Here is a 14,393-nt window from a genome sequence, read left to right as displayed (position 1 = left end):
AGAAATCCTTCATTAATAGAGGGTAATAAAGCCCGATTTCCTGATCCAAGTAATTATTAAACTAATACAATACTATCTCTGATATGTAAATGACAGAATTACTAGTAAATTTGCAGCCAACCTGCCACACACAAGCAGGGGACAAAAGCTCAGGCAGAATGAATGTTTGCAAGGCCTAAAGTCAGAACAGTGGCAGGCTATCTCTGTGAAGACATCTGTTGATATAGCCCGAGGGGATTTAACCCTGCCTTATGCTTTGCGGTTTCTGATTGGAGTCAAACTTCAGCTCTTCAGTTCATTTAGCACAAATTCAAAAAAAAAAATTCTTCTCAGTGTCATTAACAGACTCTATATACAAAAACTTTATCGGCACAACCCTGAACAAATAAACAAAAAAAAAAAAAACAGACTCCTTAACTTTAAAGAATTCTTAGTGAGATGAAAACTGGCTGGATGTTTGATCGAACCACAAGATGGCTGCTTCCAGCTGATGGGTGGCAGGCACTCTTTAAATGAGAAATCAAATTAGTGCAAAAATCAACTCACACACATAAAGAGGAACAAAACAACAGAAGTGCCCACGTGTGCATTTTGTTGTGCATTTTCTCTACTTCATCTATTGGAACATAAAAGAAATCACATTGAAAACTTCTAGCTAATTATAGTGGCCGATTTCAGATATCAGGAAGGGGGTCACAAAAAATAAGTCGCGTCCACTACACAGATGTGGAAATATACAAGGCAACAACAAGACCAATCAAACGTTAAAACACCTCAGTCTTCAACAACAGAAAAAAGTCTTCTACGCCCGGTAAAGATTGGTCTGAAATAAAACATTTAAAATGGATCTGTACAACGACAATCCTGAACTTTTCAAAAGAAAGCTATGAACTAAGGAATATTAAGGACCAAGGTATCTCAGATCTCGTCAAAGGGGAACATTTATAAAAATCTGGGCCACGTACACAAAAGTGTCAAAGTGTGGCATCTGGCGTGCGTATCTAACCTCAGCTGGGAGCCGAGTTGCACAAAGCTCAATGGTTGCATACACACACCTGATGGAACTGATGCTATCCCCCTGCTCAGGAGATCGCTGACCACTGCATCCAATCGGATTCTGGCTGAGATTTTTCTAGTGCAGATTAGAAAGCAAACGCATACAACCGATTGGCTGCAACAACTATCACTCTAATTTAACATAGCTCTAGATTTTTTTTTTTAAATCAGCTCCAAAGGGCCCTCAACAGAAAACAGCCTACATAAATATAAAGCAAACAAACTGTTTATAAGGATGGATTGTTTCCAGATGACAAAATAAATTGTGGAAAAATTCACATTTTTAAGGCCATGTTCTCACGGGAGCGAGTTGCAGTAGGCTCTCCATGGAACGTCTGTCAAGCAGGTAGGTGATTGTAGCTTGCATACAAGCAGCTTCTGAAGACACACAGTGCACCACTGCTATACACTGCCTTCCGTGGCATCAGAATACATTGCAGCAGTGAAAGTGTTACACAAACAGCCTTCATAATGAGGCAATGCAATCCTTGTCACTTAAAGACTCTTGCAGGGATTGTTGTTGTGAATCTGGCATGCCGGTTATGTGGTCCCTTGTCATTTGGTGCTGTTGCATCATTAAGCTTCGTCAGACAATGCTCTTGCCATCATCAGTGTTACAACCAGGGTTGCATCATAGTGCCTAGTGGATGGCTTACTAACAACTTACCCAGGGGGTCCTGCCCCGCTAGTCGTAGAGTTCAGTATAAAAAAAAGTGCTTCAATTGGAAGATTTGCTGACAGCACTGGCAGAGCGACGAAGCTTTCCCGAGACTTTGCTCCTGGTGGCACGTGTTAGTGTCGGAGATGTAGGTTCCGCCGGCTCTGTTCCTGTACTCGATGAGAGATCAGAACTGGTGCTTGCAGGGAGACCTAGGACAGAAAGCAGAGTCAGGGAATATCTGGACTGCAGTGATAAGATTCTCCTGTATAGAGGAGAACAGGTCCTGACAGACAAATGACAAATTCAATAGCTTTATACAGAAATTGGAAACATGATCGCACATAGTTAGCACGAGTGATGCTATTTAATAGATAAGGCCCTCTAAGGTCAGACATTCTTTCAGACTAATGCAGTGTCTCTGAGGTCACTGCTGACTGTCCTCATAAGCTTATCCATACATAAGTCGTGCAGAGAAACACTGGCATGTCGATTTTAGGAATGAGTCACCAATGAGAATACATTTATTTCAGATGAGTCACTGTGACTGATCAAATATCAGAAGCAAGAACTGTTCCCACTGCCCATATCAGACAAATTCAGAGTTTAAGTGGAACTCCATTTAAAGCAAATTTTTTTCCTATCTGGTGGATGCTGGAGAGTTAAAGAGGAACTCTGGGAAATCTATAGATTTACTCCTGCAGTAGTATTACCTTTGCAGTGTAAGGGTTAAGTGTTTGTTTTTCTCCAGGAGCTGGGATAAAGAAGGTATACTCACCTGATCTTTAGTCCTGCAGCAGCAGCGTTCACCTCTCCCTGCTCTGCTCTAACAGTGGAACATCCCTCGGCATCCTCACGTCTACTGCAGCTGCATTAGATGTGATTACATCATTGGTCCTTAGACCGCCAGAGCCCGGGGAGAAGAGGATATGAGGACCAGTCTAGCAGCCAGCCAGGTGAGTGTATTATCTGTATTTTAGCCCCTATACCAAAACAAATCAGTTAACCCTTACACTGCAGGGGTAATCCCAGTTCAAGGGTTATTTTTTAGATTTTCTTGAGTTCTTCTTTAAATATTGTACCAGTGTTACCATTTTTTTCACTAAAAGGCAGGGGCTTGCCAGGAAAATAATACCAATGAAGTCCCCAAAGGATACAAAAAAACGAATCGGCAGCTTAATGCAACAGATTTCACGTTAAACTGAAATATCACCTTTGAGTAGAGTGACCCTTTAATTTTCCCTGCGCAGGAAATGAAGCTCAAGTAACAATAAAAAGACACTGCTTTTTCCCCCCCCGTAGAATAGTAGTATTTTGCTGACTGTTCTTGAGAATTTATCCTGATATGAATAGAATAGTGGTAAAACCTTACACCTAAGGCCCCTGTCACATGGTCTGCCTGTCGGTTTTTCCAGGAGGATCTGATCGGAAGCTCAATGTGACTCTATGGGCAGTCGCATGCAAGTGGTCATTCGTCCGTCTACATTCGGTTACCTCTGAGTCCATCTAGGTCCAGAAAAAGAACACGGAACAAAGTTTTGTTTTGGCGGACCGGATCGTGATGGATCAGAGGTAATCAGATTTGAATGGACAATTGTCGCTTACATCCGACTCTCCATTGACCTAGATATGAGTCTTTTACTCCATCGTAAGATGGAAGAAAGAATCATGCGAACATGGAGGTCACAAGAGTAATATCCATTCCATGCTGCTCTGATCAGCAGGGGCTCTGTGCATGGATCCCCTGCTGATTGGATGGTGCCTGTGTGAAAGTGTGTGTTATGAAATCTTTCCACATTTTCAGCAATGTAAGTATTCAATAATGTGAACCAAACCACAAAAACTGCTCTAATGGCTGCAGCTGATACAGATAAAACCCCTCCTCCCCAAGGTATTGCCATGGTGAGGCTCCACATTTTGTTCAAAAACAAAAATGCTGGGAAGCAATATGGCAGCCAGGCAGCTAGCATTCTCAGAAGCAGAGGTAAATAGCGGCAGCTCCCATGTTTCTATTGTGCTAGGCTTCATTTAAGTACAGAATATTTTCCAAACAAGTCCAAGATCTGGCTGTGCTGTCAAGCAGAGGTGTCTGGATCACAAGCCCGGCCAAACAGAATAAATTATGTAAAAATGTAATTCAATTGTGCTCTTTGGCGTCAGCCAGGAGTTTAGCTTTTAACAATATATGTATGCTAAGTAAAATGCAATACTGCAAAGTGGCTCATACTCTATAAGAGAAATAGAACACCTTCTTGCCATGAAATGTGCTATGCTATGCAGTGCCATGGTTTCTGGGTATGTTAATCACCTGAGTTTCATCTGGTAATTGCTGCAGAGCTCTGTATTTATAGAAGATGGGAAAAGGGCATTAATAAAGGGAGGCAGACAAGGTGACAGGATGACAGCTTTGTTTACCTCGCCCCTAAAACCCAAATAAAGCATAAATTATACAACAAAACCAGCAAGACGATAACATGCTATATAATAGGGCAAATAGCAGCCTGAGCCAGCGGCAGCTTCCTTCAGCGTACACGCTGATATTTTAAACATTAACTTGCAATGCAATTATTCCCTGAAGAGGAAGATGACTGAAGGTCACAACAAAATAGCTTGTCTGAATGGGACCAGATGAGGATGCAGCTATTAAACACACCAGAAAATGAATAAAATTAAAGCCTGTGTGTAACAAATCTTTCCCAGTACAATTAGAATGATGCACCGAGGAATTCAGCAATGTCTGTTGCAATCGAGGACTGTAGTTGCTTTCTCTGTGCGCTTGTCTCCCTGGGCAGCGAGGTAAGAGGGAATTTAATTTCATCACTTACTATCTGACTGCATCATCTTTAAATCATGAGCCAATGCCACAAACAAGCGCATGTGTAAAAACCTCACTGCTCACCCTTTCCATCTGATGGATGGAAGTGATAATGAAGTCCATGCCTTGGAATTTTTAAAGCTGGAGAATACAAATAAGATTTGTGGATGTAAAATACTGCATCCTAGTAGAACAGGTCTAAGGTATTCAAGGATCTAAACCAAGCCAGGTATATCTGTTTAATAGAGATTGGATTAGAGTTCAGTTCAACAGATAGTTGTCTAAACATGCAATGCTGTACTTGAGGAACATATACACTCCACAGACATTAGATGATTAGTCTTCTGATATTACTTTTTCTTTCTCCAGTGTCCACGGGACAAACACATGACAGTCCCGAACAAGCAGTTTTGGGGAAATACACTATATTGCCAAAAGTATTGGGACACCCCTCCAAACCATTGGATTCAGATGTTCCAATCACCTCCATGGCCACAGGTGTATAAAATCAAGCACCTAGGCATGCAGACGCTTCTACAAACATTTGTGAAAGAATGGGTCGCTCTCGGGAGCTCAGTGAACTCAAGCGTGGTACCGCGATAGATTGCCACCTGTGCAATAGGTCCATCCATGAAATGTAATTGCTACTAAATATTCCACAGTCAACTGTTAGTGGTATTATAACAAAGTGGAAGCAACTGGGAAGAGCAGCAACTCAGCTACGAAGTGGGAGGCCATGTAAAATGACAGAGCGGGGTCAGCGCATGCAGAAGTGCAACAGTGCGCAGAAGTTGCCAACTGTCTGCAGAGTCAATAGCTACAGACCTCCAGACTCTGTGTGGCCTTCAGATTGGCACAACAACAGTGCATAGAGAGCTTCAAGGAATGGGTTTCCATGGCCAAGCAGCTGCATCCAAGCCTAACATCACCAAGTGCAATGCAAAGTATAGGATGCAGTGGTGTAAAGCACGCCGCACCACTGGACTCTAGAAAAGTGGAGACGTGTTCTCTGGACTGAATAATCATACTTCTCTGTCTGGCAATCCGATGGACATGTCTGGGTCTGGCGGTTGCCAGGAGAACGGTACTTGCCTGACTGCATTCTGCCAAGTGTAAAGTTTGGTGGAGGGGGGATTATGGTATGGGGTTCAGTTTCAGGGGTTGGGCTTGCTCCTTTAGATCCAGTGAAGAGAACTCTTAAGGCATCAGCATATCAAGACATTTTGTACAATTTCATGCTCCCAACTTTGTGGGAACAGTTTGGGGATGGCCCCTTTCCGGTTCTAACATGACTGCACACCAGTGCACAAAGCAAGGCACATAAAGACATGGATGAGCGAGTATGGGGTGGAGAACCCTGACTGGCCTGCACAGAGTCCTGACCTCAACCTGATAGAACATCTTTGGGATGAATTAGAGCGGAGACTGCCAGCCAGGCGTTCTCGTCCAACATCAGTACCTGACCTCACAAATGCGCTTCTGGAAGAATGGTCAAACATTCGCATAGACACACTCCTAAACCCTGTGGGCATCCTTCCCAGAAGAGTTGAAGTTGTTATAGCTGCAAAGGGTGGGCCAGCTCAATATTGAACCCTACGGACTAAGACTGGGATGCCATTAAAGTTCATGTGCGTGTAAAGGCAGAGTGCCAAAACTTTTGGCAATATAGTGTATAGAGACTGGGCAGATTAGAAGACCATGCATGATCCTTATTGTTTTCTCTGACGTTGGGACTGTCTGTACACACCTTCCTCCCTTGTATTTATGTGACTAGAGCCTGCTGGTTTAATAGACAAACAGGCCACATCCAAATATTCTTCAAGATCTATGGCCAGCTTTAGTACCAATCTAGGCAAACAATTTCTACCAGCTGGTAAATTTCCAACCTTACTGTATGATTTTTACCTTAATGTATTATTTGCTGTTTAGGGGTACCTTTGTAATGGTCACAAAGGATGCAATGTCCTGAACATTTCTTGTGATAAATGATAGTGCATTGGCTATTAAATAAGAGAACACAAGTTTGCCCGCAGTGAAACTGCTTATTATTTCTGCCAAAATATTTGAAATTATATGATCATGATTGTGGCCATAGTGTTATGTCATCACAATATGTCTACAGATGAAGACAACGAGCATCCGAAGCCTCCCAATTCGCTTTCTTGCTTTCTGTAATACCCACAGCTGTCAGATAACTGCTACCAGAACCTGCCGGTGATGTGCCTACAGGCTCAACAGACAGTTTTCTGCCCAATGGCTCCAAGGAGATTGAGTCCAATATTTATCTTTCCTCATGATAATTGTTACTGTAAAAAAAATTAAACAAATATAAAACTATCTGTTGCATTAACATGCTCGCGGTATACTGAGCCTAGGGTGACGGGAGGACGCTAGTTTGTGTCCTTCCGTTACCCTAAGGAAAACTATGGGGAAAAGCCTTAACCCCATAGTTCTCCTTTAACATGCAAAGCTATATGACAAGATTGTGCATACTGTGTTAAAAATATCGCTGAGATCACTATTTCCACATTTACTGAGATCATACAAAGTCCAACATTTACAAGAGATTTATTAATGGTTTCCGACAGCTGTGGTTACCTCCTGATTGATAAGGAACACTTCTACACGGAGGAATTACTTTTGGTTGCAGAGATGTGGTTGCATATGTTTGAACACTTAGCTGTCATCTCTTTTCTACAAAAACACCTGACAGACTAATATTATAGAATATCCACACACTCAACTACAGCAATGTAGTGATACCAATAGTTACCAAGAAAAAAAAAATCTCTTACCAACCAGTGTTCTAGGTGGAAGGTCTATCTTTATACAGTATGATTGACCCGAGTGTAGTTAAAGCAAAACATTTTTTCAGCCGAGGAATGTTCAAATACCATGTCATTTATTTTATTGTCTGTGTCCTGTTGGGAAGATCTCCCTTTACTTTCTGTCCTGAAATACAACACAAGATAGGGGGAAATCCCCTCCTAAAACACATCACTGGGACAAATGCCCTGCTTGAGATATTTCCCCTCACTTCCTGTTCCAATGACATCTGTAAAATGTGTTAATGCCAATGGTCACCAGGACAAATACAGAGGGTTAATCTCCTCACTGGATACAGATGGCAATTACAACCTAACAGTTGTTCTACCCTTCCACACTCCAAAACGTTTTGGACTCCGAAATACCCACATTGCATAGCAGTTGGATGTTTAGCAAGAAGATTTCACATTGGTCAATGGAATATTCCCCAAAAACAGTTGGCCGGAAATGCCTGAAGCTACATATAAACGTGATAAATGTTGCCTTCTCTGGCCAACGTCACTTGATTGGACCACAGTCATGTCAGTGCCTTTAAACTTTGGGTGTTTGGGTAAGGGGTATGTTTAAAACAACTGAAATACCAACACTAATCAGAACTGCTGGAGACGCCCTACAGTATGGAGGAATGTAAGGTCATTGATGTTACCTGCCACCCACAGCTTTATTGTTAGAGAAGACTATTATATGGTCCAACCAGCATAGTATGTATAAGCACACAAAGCAACTAACACTCCTCCTTCTGTTCACTTGTTCAGAGTTGAATTGATCATTGTGCAAAGATGTGACTGAATGCAATTATACCATTATCCTAAAGAAACAGTCTTCAAAATTCTCCTACACAGTTTGCCTTTGTTCATGTGGCCCACCGGTTTCCAGTTACTTTGATGTTATCATACATCTAACTTTTATTTTTGTCCACTGTTTCCCAAGCATCAACTACTAAAGCCTTACAATATTGCTTATGATGAATTACATTTTTTAACCAATCAACTGTAGAACTCTAATCTGTACAACTGCTATATGTTCTAAGAAAACCCTGCATTTAAAAAAAAAAAAAAATAACCCTGAGGTGGTCTAAATGTATATAATTAATTAACCTATTCATTAAACATTTGTGATGGTCACCAAACCAAATATTTAATATTCTTTTAACCACACATTCCATGCGAAATGAGAAGCACTGAAATATAACCGCGGCCAAAACTGTTTTTGCTTTGTATTTGACAGAGTGGGAAAGAATTAGAACCAGTGAGGTGACAAAGGAAGCTGGAGACTTAAGATAGTGGTGCCACACATTTAGCTATGCAGTAAGCCAGGATAGTAACAAACGGATGACCAGAATTGCAAATACACTATATGGCTAAAATCTGTGGACACCTCACCATCACACCTACATGAGTTTGTTGGACAATCCATTTCAAACCTGATGGCATAAACATGGAGTTTGCCACCTCTTTGCAGTTATAACAGCTTCCACACTTCTAGGAAGGTTTTTTTTTAACAATATTTTGGAGTAATACTGTGGGAATTTGTGCCCATTAAGCCAAAAAAGCATGTGAAGTCCGATACAGATTGTGGACTAGAAGACCTGGCTTGCAATCAACATTCCAATTCATCCCATAGGTGTACAATAGGCTTTAACCTCCCTGGCGGTATGATTATGGAGGATTTTGGCATGCCAAAGCGGTACATTGATTTTCATGGCAATTTGTTGTTTTATATTGTAGGCCTGTAATTCTTAGTAAATCTTATGAATAACTCACCTAAATCTGTCCAAACAAGAGTCCAGTAGACATCCCGGGTATGATAAAGTTTGAAACACCAAATCATAAATTATAATATAACTATAAGAAATTATAATATAAGAATAAAAAAATTGGCCAGTAAATGGGAATTCTGGGGGCGCTGCCTGATCCGTACCACAGTCAATAAAGTACAGTAAAAGTGCAGGCGGGGCACTGGACAAAATTGAAGTGAAATAGTTTGTATTGTGTGCATTCTGTGTAAATGTCATGTTTTCACTTTTGAATTTCCCGCCGGCTCCGCCCCCCGCTGTGACGCCCGAAAACTAAACTGAAAGCCGAATGCCGGCATCGGCCAGGCGAACACAGCAGAGGACACCGCGGGCTTGCAGGGACAAGGTAAGGGACACTTTTGCGCAATCCCGAGTGTGGCTCGGGGTTACTGCTCTTGGTACTGAAAATGAACCCCGAGCCACACACGGGATTACCGCCAGGGAGGTTAAGTGAGGGTTCTATTCCGGCCTTTACACCAAACACATCAATCATGTTATGGACATGGCTTTGTGCACAGGGACATAGTCATAGTGGAACAAAAATGGCCTTCCTCAAGCTGTGGTCCCAAGGTAGGAGGTACCAAATGGCCTAAAATATTCCTGTATTCGGCGGGCCGAAAACCCGCCGAGAATCGTACGATTGTCAGCGGGTTAGTGGCGTTCTCGGGAGACAAATGCTGCACGGGCCGGTGTGTGCAAGCGCACACTGCCCGAGTGGCATTGGAGTCATCGGAAGCCGGTTTCGATGGTCGCAAGTACGATCTGCCTGTCCAAGATGGGCAGATCGTACGAGCTTTTAATTACTTTACAACCATCGCACGACTTTTGTAAAGTGTATGGCCAGCTTTAGATCTGCACAAACATTTGGTCATACAGTGCATGTACAACAGCTCATATAAATGTATTTCAGCTGTGTTTGACTAGAGTTCTGGTTTACAAGGCTGAAAATCCTTTACAACTTTTTTATGTGCTGGGAAAAATCTCATAAGAGCCTTCATCTTAGACATTTAATTAGCAATGTGCAGAAACCAATGGCGTATAATAAGAATTATCTTATATTTGTCTGACTACAATACACCGCTGACAGCTGTAGGTCATTGATCTTTTCACTGTCATAGCTAATTTTCCTTTCTAGCATATTAATTTTTTTATTTCATGATGAACCTGGCAAACAAAATGAACAGAGATAGAGCAGGAATGTTTTCAGAGACAAGCTTAAATGTTGGTGAATAGAGATAAGGTTAATATGTAATGCAGGGAGAACATGGTAAAAGAATGGATATATTCTTGGGTCATTCTGCTGTTCATGTGTGTAAAAGAGAGAAAAAACAACTTAAACTACACCCCAATGTAAGTGGCCTGCTACCAATAAATGCTGTACAACTGTCTGTTCACCCATCTCCAGCCAAAACTTTTTTTTCCTGTTTGTGTCCTTGTTGGGTAAATATACCCTTTTTTGTCCGAGAGACCACACAGGAGGTATTGGTAATCTACCTAAGTGGGACACAGACGAAAGATAAAAACTTCAGAGATTCTAATCGTTCCCCACCAAAAAAGCCTTTATTGCTGTTTCTGACTCTGCTCAAGAGGAGTAAGGGATGTGTCTGAAGTGGGGTCAAAAACAGCAATGAAGACCCAAAGGGAGTTCTAATTTACTCTGTCCAAAACTTGAAAAAATTCTAGGGAATCTCTCTAATGGAGAGAGAGATAGCAATACAAATCTGACAGGTGCTCTTCACAACTCCAAAACAAAAAACAAAAAGGTTTTGGCTTTGGATACACTTAGTTAATATCGACAAGTAAAAGACAAACTATATGGGCACTTTAATCTTTTTTTAAGAAGAAATGTAACCTCATGTTAGCAGTTGACAATACACATGACAATTATATTTGTGCTACCTCTACAGCAGAACTGATCTTGGTGGAAAAGTGGAGCAGCCATGTTGGATCTTCCAAGCTGACCTTTCTGTTATCCTAACATCAGCCTGTAGTCAGGCTGTGTATGGTGCATACGCACACACATACTTGGCCAATATATACATGCATGTTTTTGCTTTGATTGTTTGGTAAGCATTTAGGTTGCCCCTAAACGGCTTGCTAAAACCAAGCCCATTTGACCTCTCAGGAGCATTAATGAGTGCCACAGGCAGTAAAGATGCTCATTATCAAATAGACACATTTTCCAACTAGTTGAAAAATCTCCCCATGAGTGGGACCGACCACTATAATTCAATGGGTTGATAGTGTGACAGGTGTCTGCCGGAATGGGTTTAGAAGTAGGTAGCTCCCCTCCCATCATTCTTTGGGAGCTGTCTGCTGGTCTAAGGCCAGCCTTAAGCAGCTCACACACTTCATAGGATTTTTGAAGGTTCAAGTATGATCTGACCACCCTCAGACACTCTAGACCCTGATAAGCAACTTGCAATCTGAGGGCCACATGGGGTCCTTTGGCACTTTTCGTGTGGCTCTTAGGGCCCCTTCAGACAGCAGTCTGTGTTTTCTTTAGCTTGGATCTTACAGAGGCCAGTGAAGAATAAATATTTTTTATACTGGGTTCAAGTAGTTAAATGGCTTGGTTTATTTATTTCATACTGTCTTACTTTTTTCTGCACTGTTGGTTTCTTTCCTATTTTTGTTTTTTTTTCCTTCTGATCCTTATAATAAATCTCGCTAAGAGAAAAATTGTACATTTTTACAGGGGCTTTAGGGAACAAAAATGTGTTAGCATTAATTTGTGAAGGAGAAGTAATATCAATGATCTCTAGAAGGTTTGTATTAAGTGTCTACAGTCTACAGTTGTTGCACAGTACACCAAAATGCAATCGTAATGCTAACATGTAAGCAACGTTTCTGAGCCACAAGTCAAACTCCATCAGGCAAAAGTGACTTATAGTCAATATTATGTGCAGCTCCTTGGTGATGTCAGGGGTTGCACTTGAAGCTCCCTCTACAAAGAAAGTTGACCAGCAATTCTTTAGACTGCTGGTAGGTCCATAACCAGGAACTTTCCTATTGACTGAATGTTTCTCTATATGTATGTAGAGAAGAGAAGGTGCAGATAACCCTATGGTAACAACAGGAATAAAAGCAGTTTTTCTAACCTGTCTGACTGGCCCCCCCCAAAAAGTAGCTGGCTGGTGTAGCTGTATGCCTCCTATAGACATGTTGTTATCCCAGGGTGATTGTATTGCCATGGCTATGGACAGCTTAAAGATGTCCACATTTTGTGAACATGCATGCTTGTTTCTGTGGGGAGGGAGAACTCTATAGACACCCCAGTGCCTCAAAAAATGAATCCTGGTCAACTGTCTCCTTTCCTGAGAACACCCAGCTAGAAAAGACCTACAGACAAATGTTCCTGATCTGACTATAAATGGCCAGATCAGACAAATGCAGGCACCTTAAGAACCATAAGGAGCACATGGAACAAACAAATATAAAATCCTGGTAAACAAGACAAACTGCACAAAAAATATGGGATGTTAATTTCCATATTTAAAAACAAATGCTTATATTTGATGTTTTTGTCCACTAGTTTTAAAATAAAAATTATGGTTCACACATCTAAAAGGAGACAGCATTGCAGGAGCCTGAAGAAAAGCAGATGAGGCAAAGACAAAAAATCTAATTCAGCAATGGACAGTACATAAAGAAAACCGATCTGTGAAAAAATGCAGATGCTTAGTCTGGGGTTAGGAATGGAAATTCTTTATCCTCTTTTTTTTTTGTGTGTGCGTGTTCCCTCGGGGCATGGAGCTGGGGGAGGGAGAGGCTTTTTGTATCATATGTTCCTGCAGCTAAACAGAATGGCAGATGGTCAAATTAATACAAATTCAGCCAATTGGGCAAGCTCAAGCAGCCTTGATGTGAGCTATTCAACAATACCGCTCCTGTGTGTAGAAAGAACAGTGCAGTCCAAACAGGCAGGATTGTGTAAAGACAAGCCACACCTAGGTGCTTACAAGCACTCACAACATTCCATTAGCCCGAAAACTTTGCACATTCCATCAGTCCAAACTTTCTTCTGGCAAATCCTTAACTATGCAATCAACCTTGAAGCTTCTTGTGAAGCATCTTGATTGATAGAGAGACAGCAGCTGCACAACGAGCAAGTAATAACCACAGAAAATAAAGCCTTTCATACAAATATTGTAATTCCACTTGCAAGCTGCCTGGCACGAACTCTAATTACTTGGCCTTTTTCTTGTAATGAAACTTTGAAGGTCTGTTTCCACACCAAGCTGTAAACCAATTAACCCGCTTCATCCCAGACAGGGTGCTCTAGCTGTGACTGCAATAAGGCACTAAAAAAATAAATTATGATTCATCAAAGCAGTAACAAGGAGGACATCTGAATAAAACAGTTTAGTGTAAACTAGATAAATACCGGACCAAATAACAATTTGGTATTTAGGTTATAGGTAGAAAAAATAAACTTACACTATTAACACAATGTTGGAAAAATAAGGCAGCTCAATTTCCTGGCATTTAGCAAATTAAACCTGGTTGCACACCCTGTTACATATCCATTCTTGAATATTCTTATTGAATAAAAGTATGTTTTCAAGAATCAACCTTATCGGCAAAACAAATTAACTTTTTTGGGGAGAAAATGACTGGCAATATAAATAATTTCTTATCTAAAGTAGTAAGAGGAAAACATTCAATTGGTTTTCAATCACCTATTTCCAGAAATTATAATTTATAAATATATGTTTAAATAACTATAGTAAAACTGAAGTATGAGGGAACACAATACATACCTACCATATATGATGAAGTACAGTTAAAACATTGTATAATTAGTAGAAGTGAGTCAAGTGAGACAGAGACTGAACTTCCACTCCCCAAAAGACAGAGGTAGCAGCAGTACAGGTGTACAGGTATGAAGTTCAGTGCCAGTAAGAGAGTGGAAAGCTTTACAGGTACAAACCACCACAAAACCAGCTGGATCTAGTAACTATGAAACAGTCTGTAGACACTTCTGGCCAATGCTCATCAGGGGAAGAGCAACAAGTTAGAAAAACCAGTTAGTAACCATCTATGTTAAGGGAAGAGCAGGCAAGACCAAATCCCAAGAGATAATCAGATCGAGCATGCATTCCAACCCGGCCTCTACATTCATTAACTTTAGTATTCCTTGTTACATACTCATACATGAAATTTCATTTTCTGCGATATGATACAGGTTTTTTTTTTTTTTTTTTTTTATTTTTGGGGGCAGTTTCCCATAATTTTAAATA

General features: G+C 41.0%; 1 protein-coding gene across 1 annotated transcript in view; it reads right to left on the bottom strand.

Annotated features, from left to right (window-relative positions):
* Positions 1 to 1,747: 1,747 nt before the first annotated feature.
* Positions 1,748 to 14,393, bottom strand: part of RALGAPA2 (Ral GTPase activating protein catalytic alpha subunit 2) — a 291,675-nt gene continuing 279,029 nt past the window's right edge. Inside the window, 1 exon segment of the mRNA XM_018576654.1 lies at positions 1,748 to 1,926. Coding sequence (XP_018432156.1) covers positions 1,775 to 1,926 — 152 coding nt within the window. The 3' untranslated portion in view covers positions 1,748 to 1,774.

Source organism: Nanorana parkeri, unplaced genomic scaffold (assembly GCF_000935625.1).
Source record: "Nanorana parkeri isolate BGI_ZX_2015 unplaced genomic scaffold, ASM93562v1 scaffold72, whole genome shotgun sequence".
NCBI lineage: Eukaryota > Metazoa > Chordata > Amphibia > Anura > Dicroglossidae > Nanorana > Nanorana parkeri.
The sequence above is the reverse complement of the archived record's forward strand: the minus strand, read 5'-3'. Positions and strand labels throughout refer to the sequence as shown.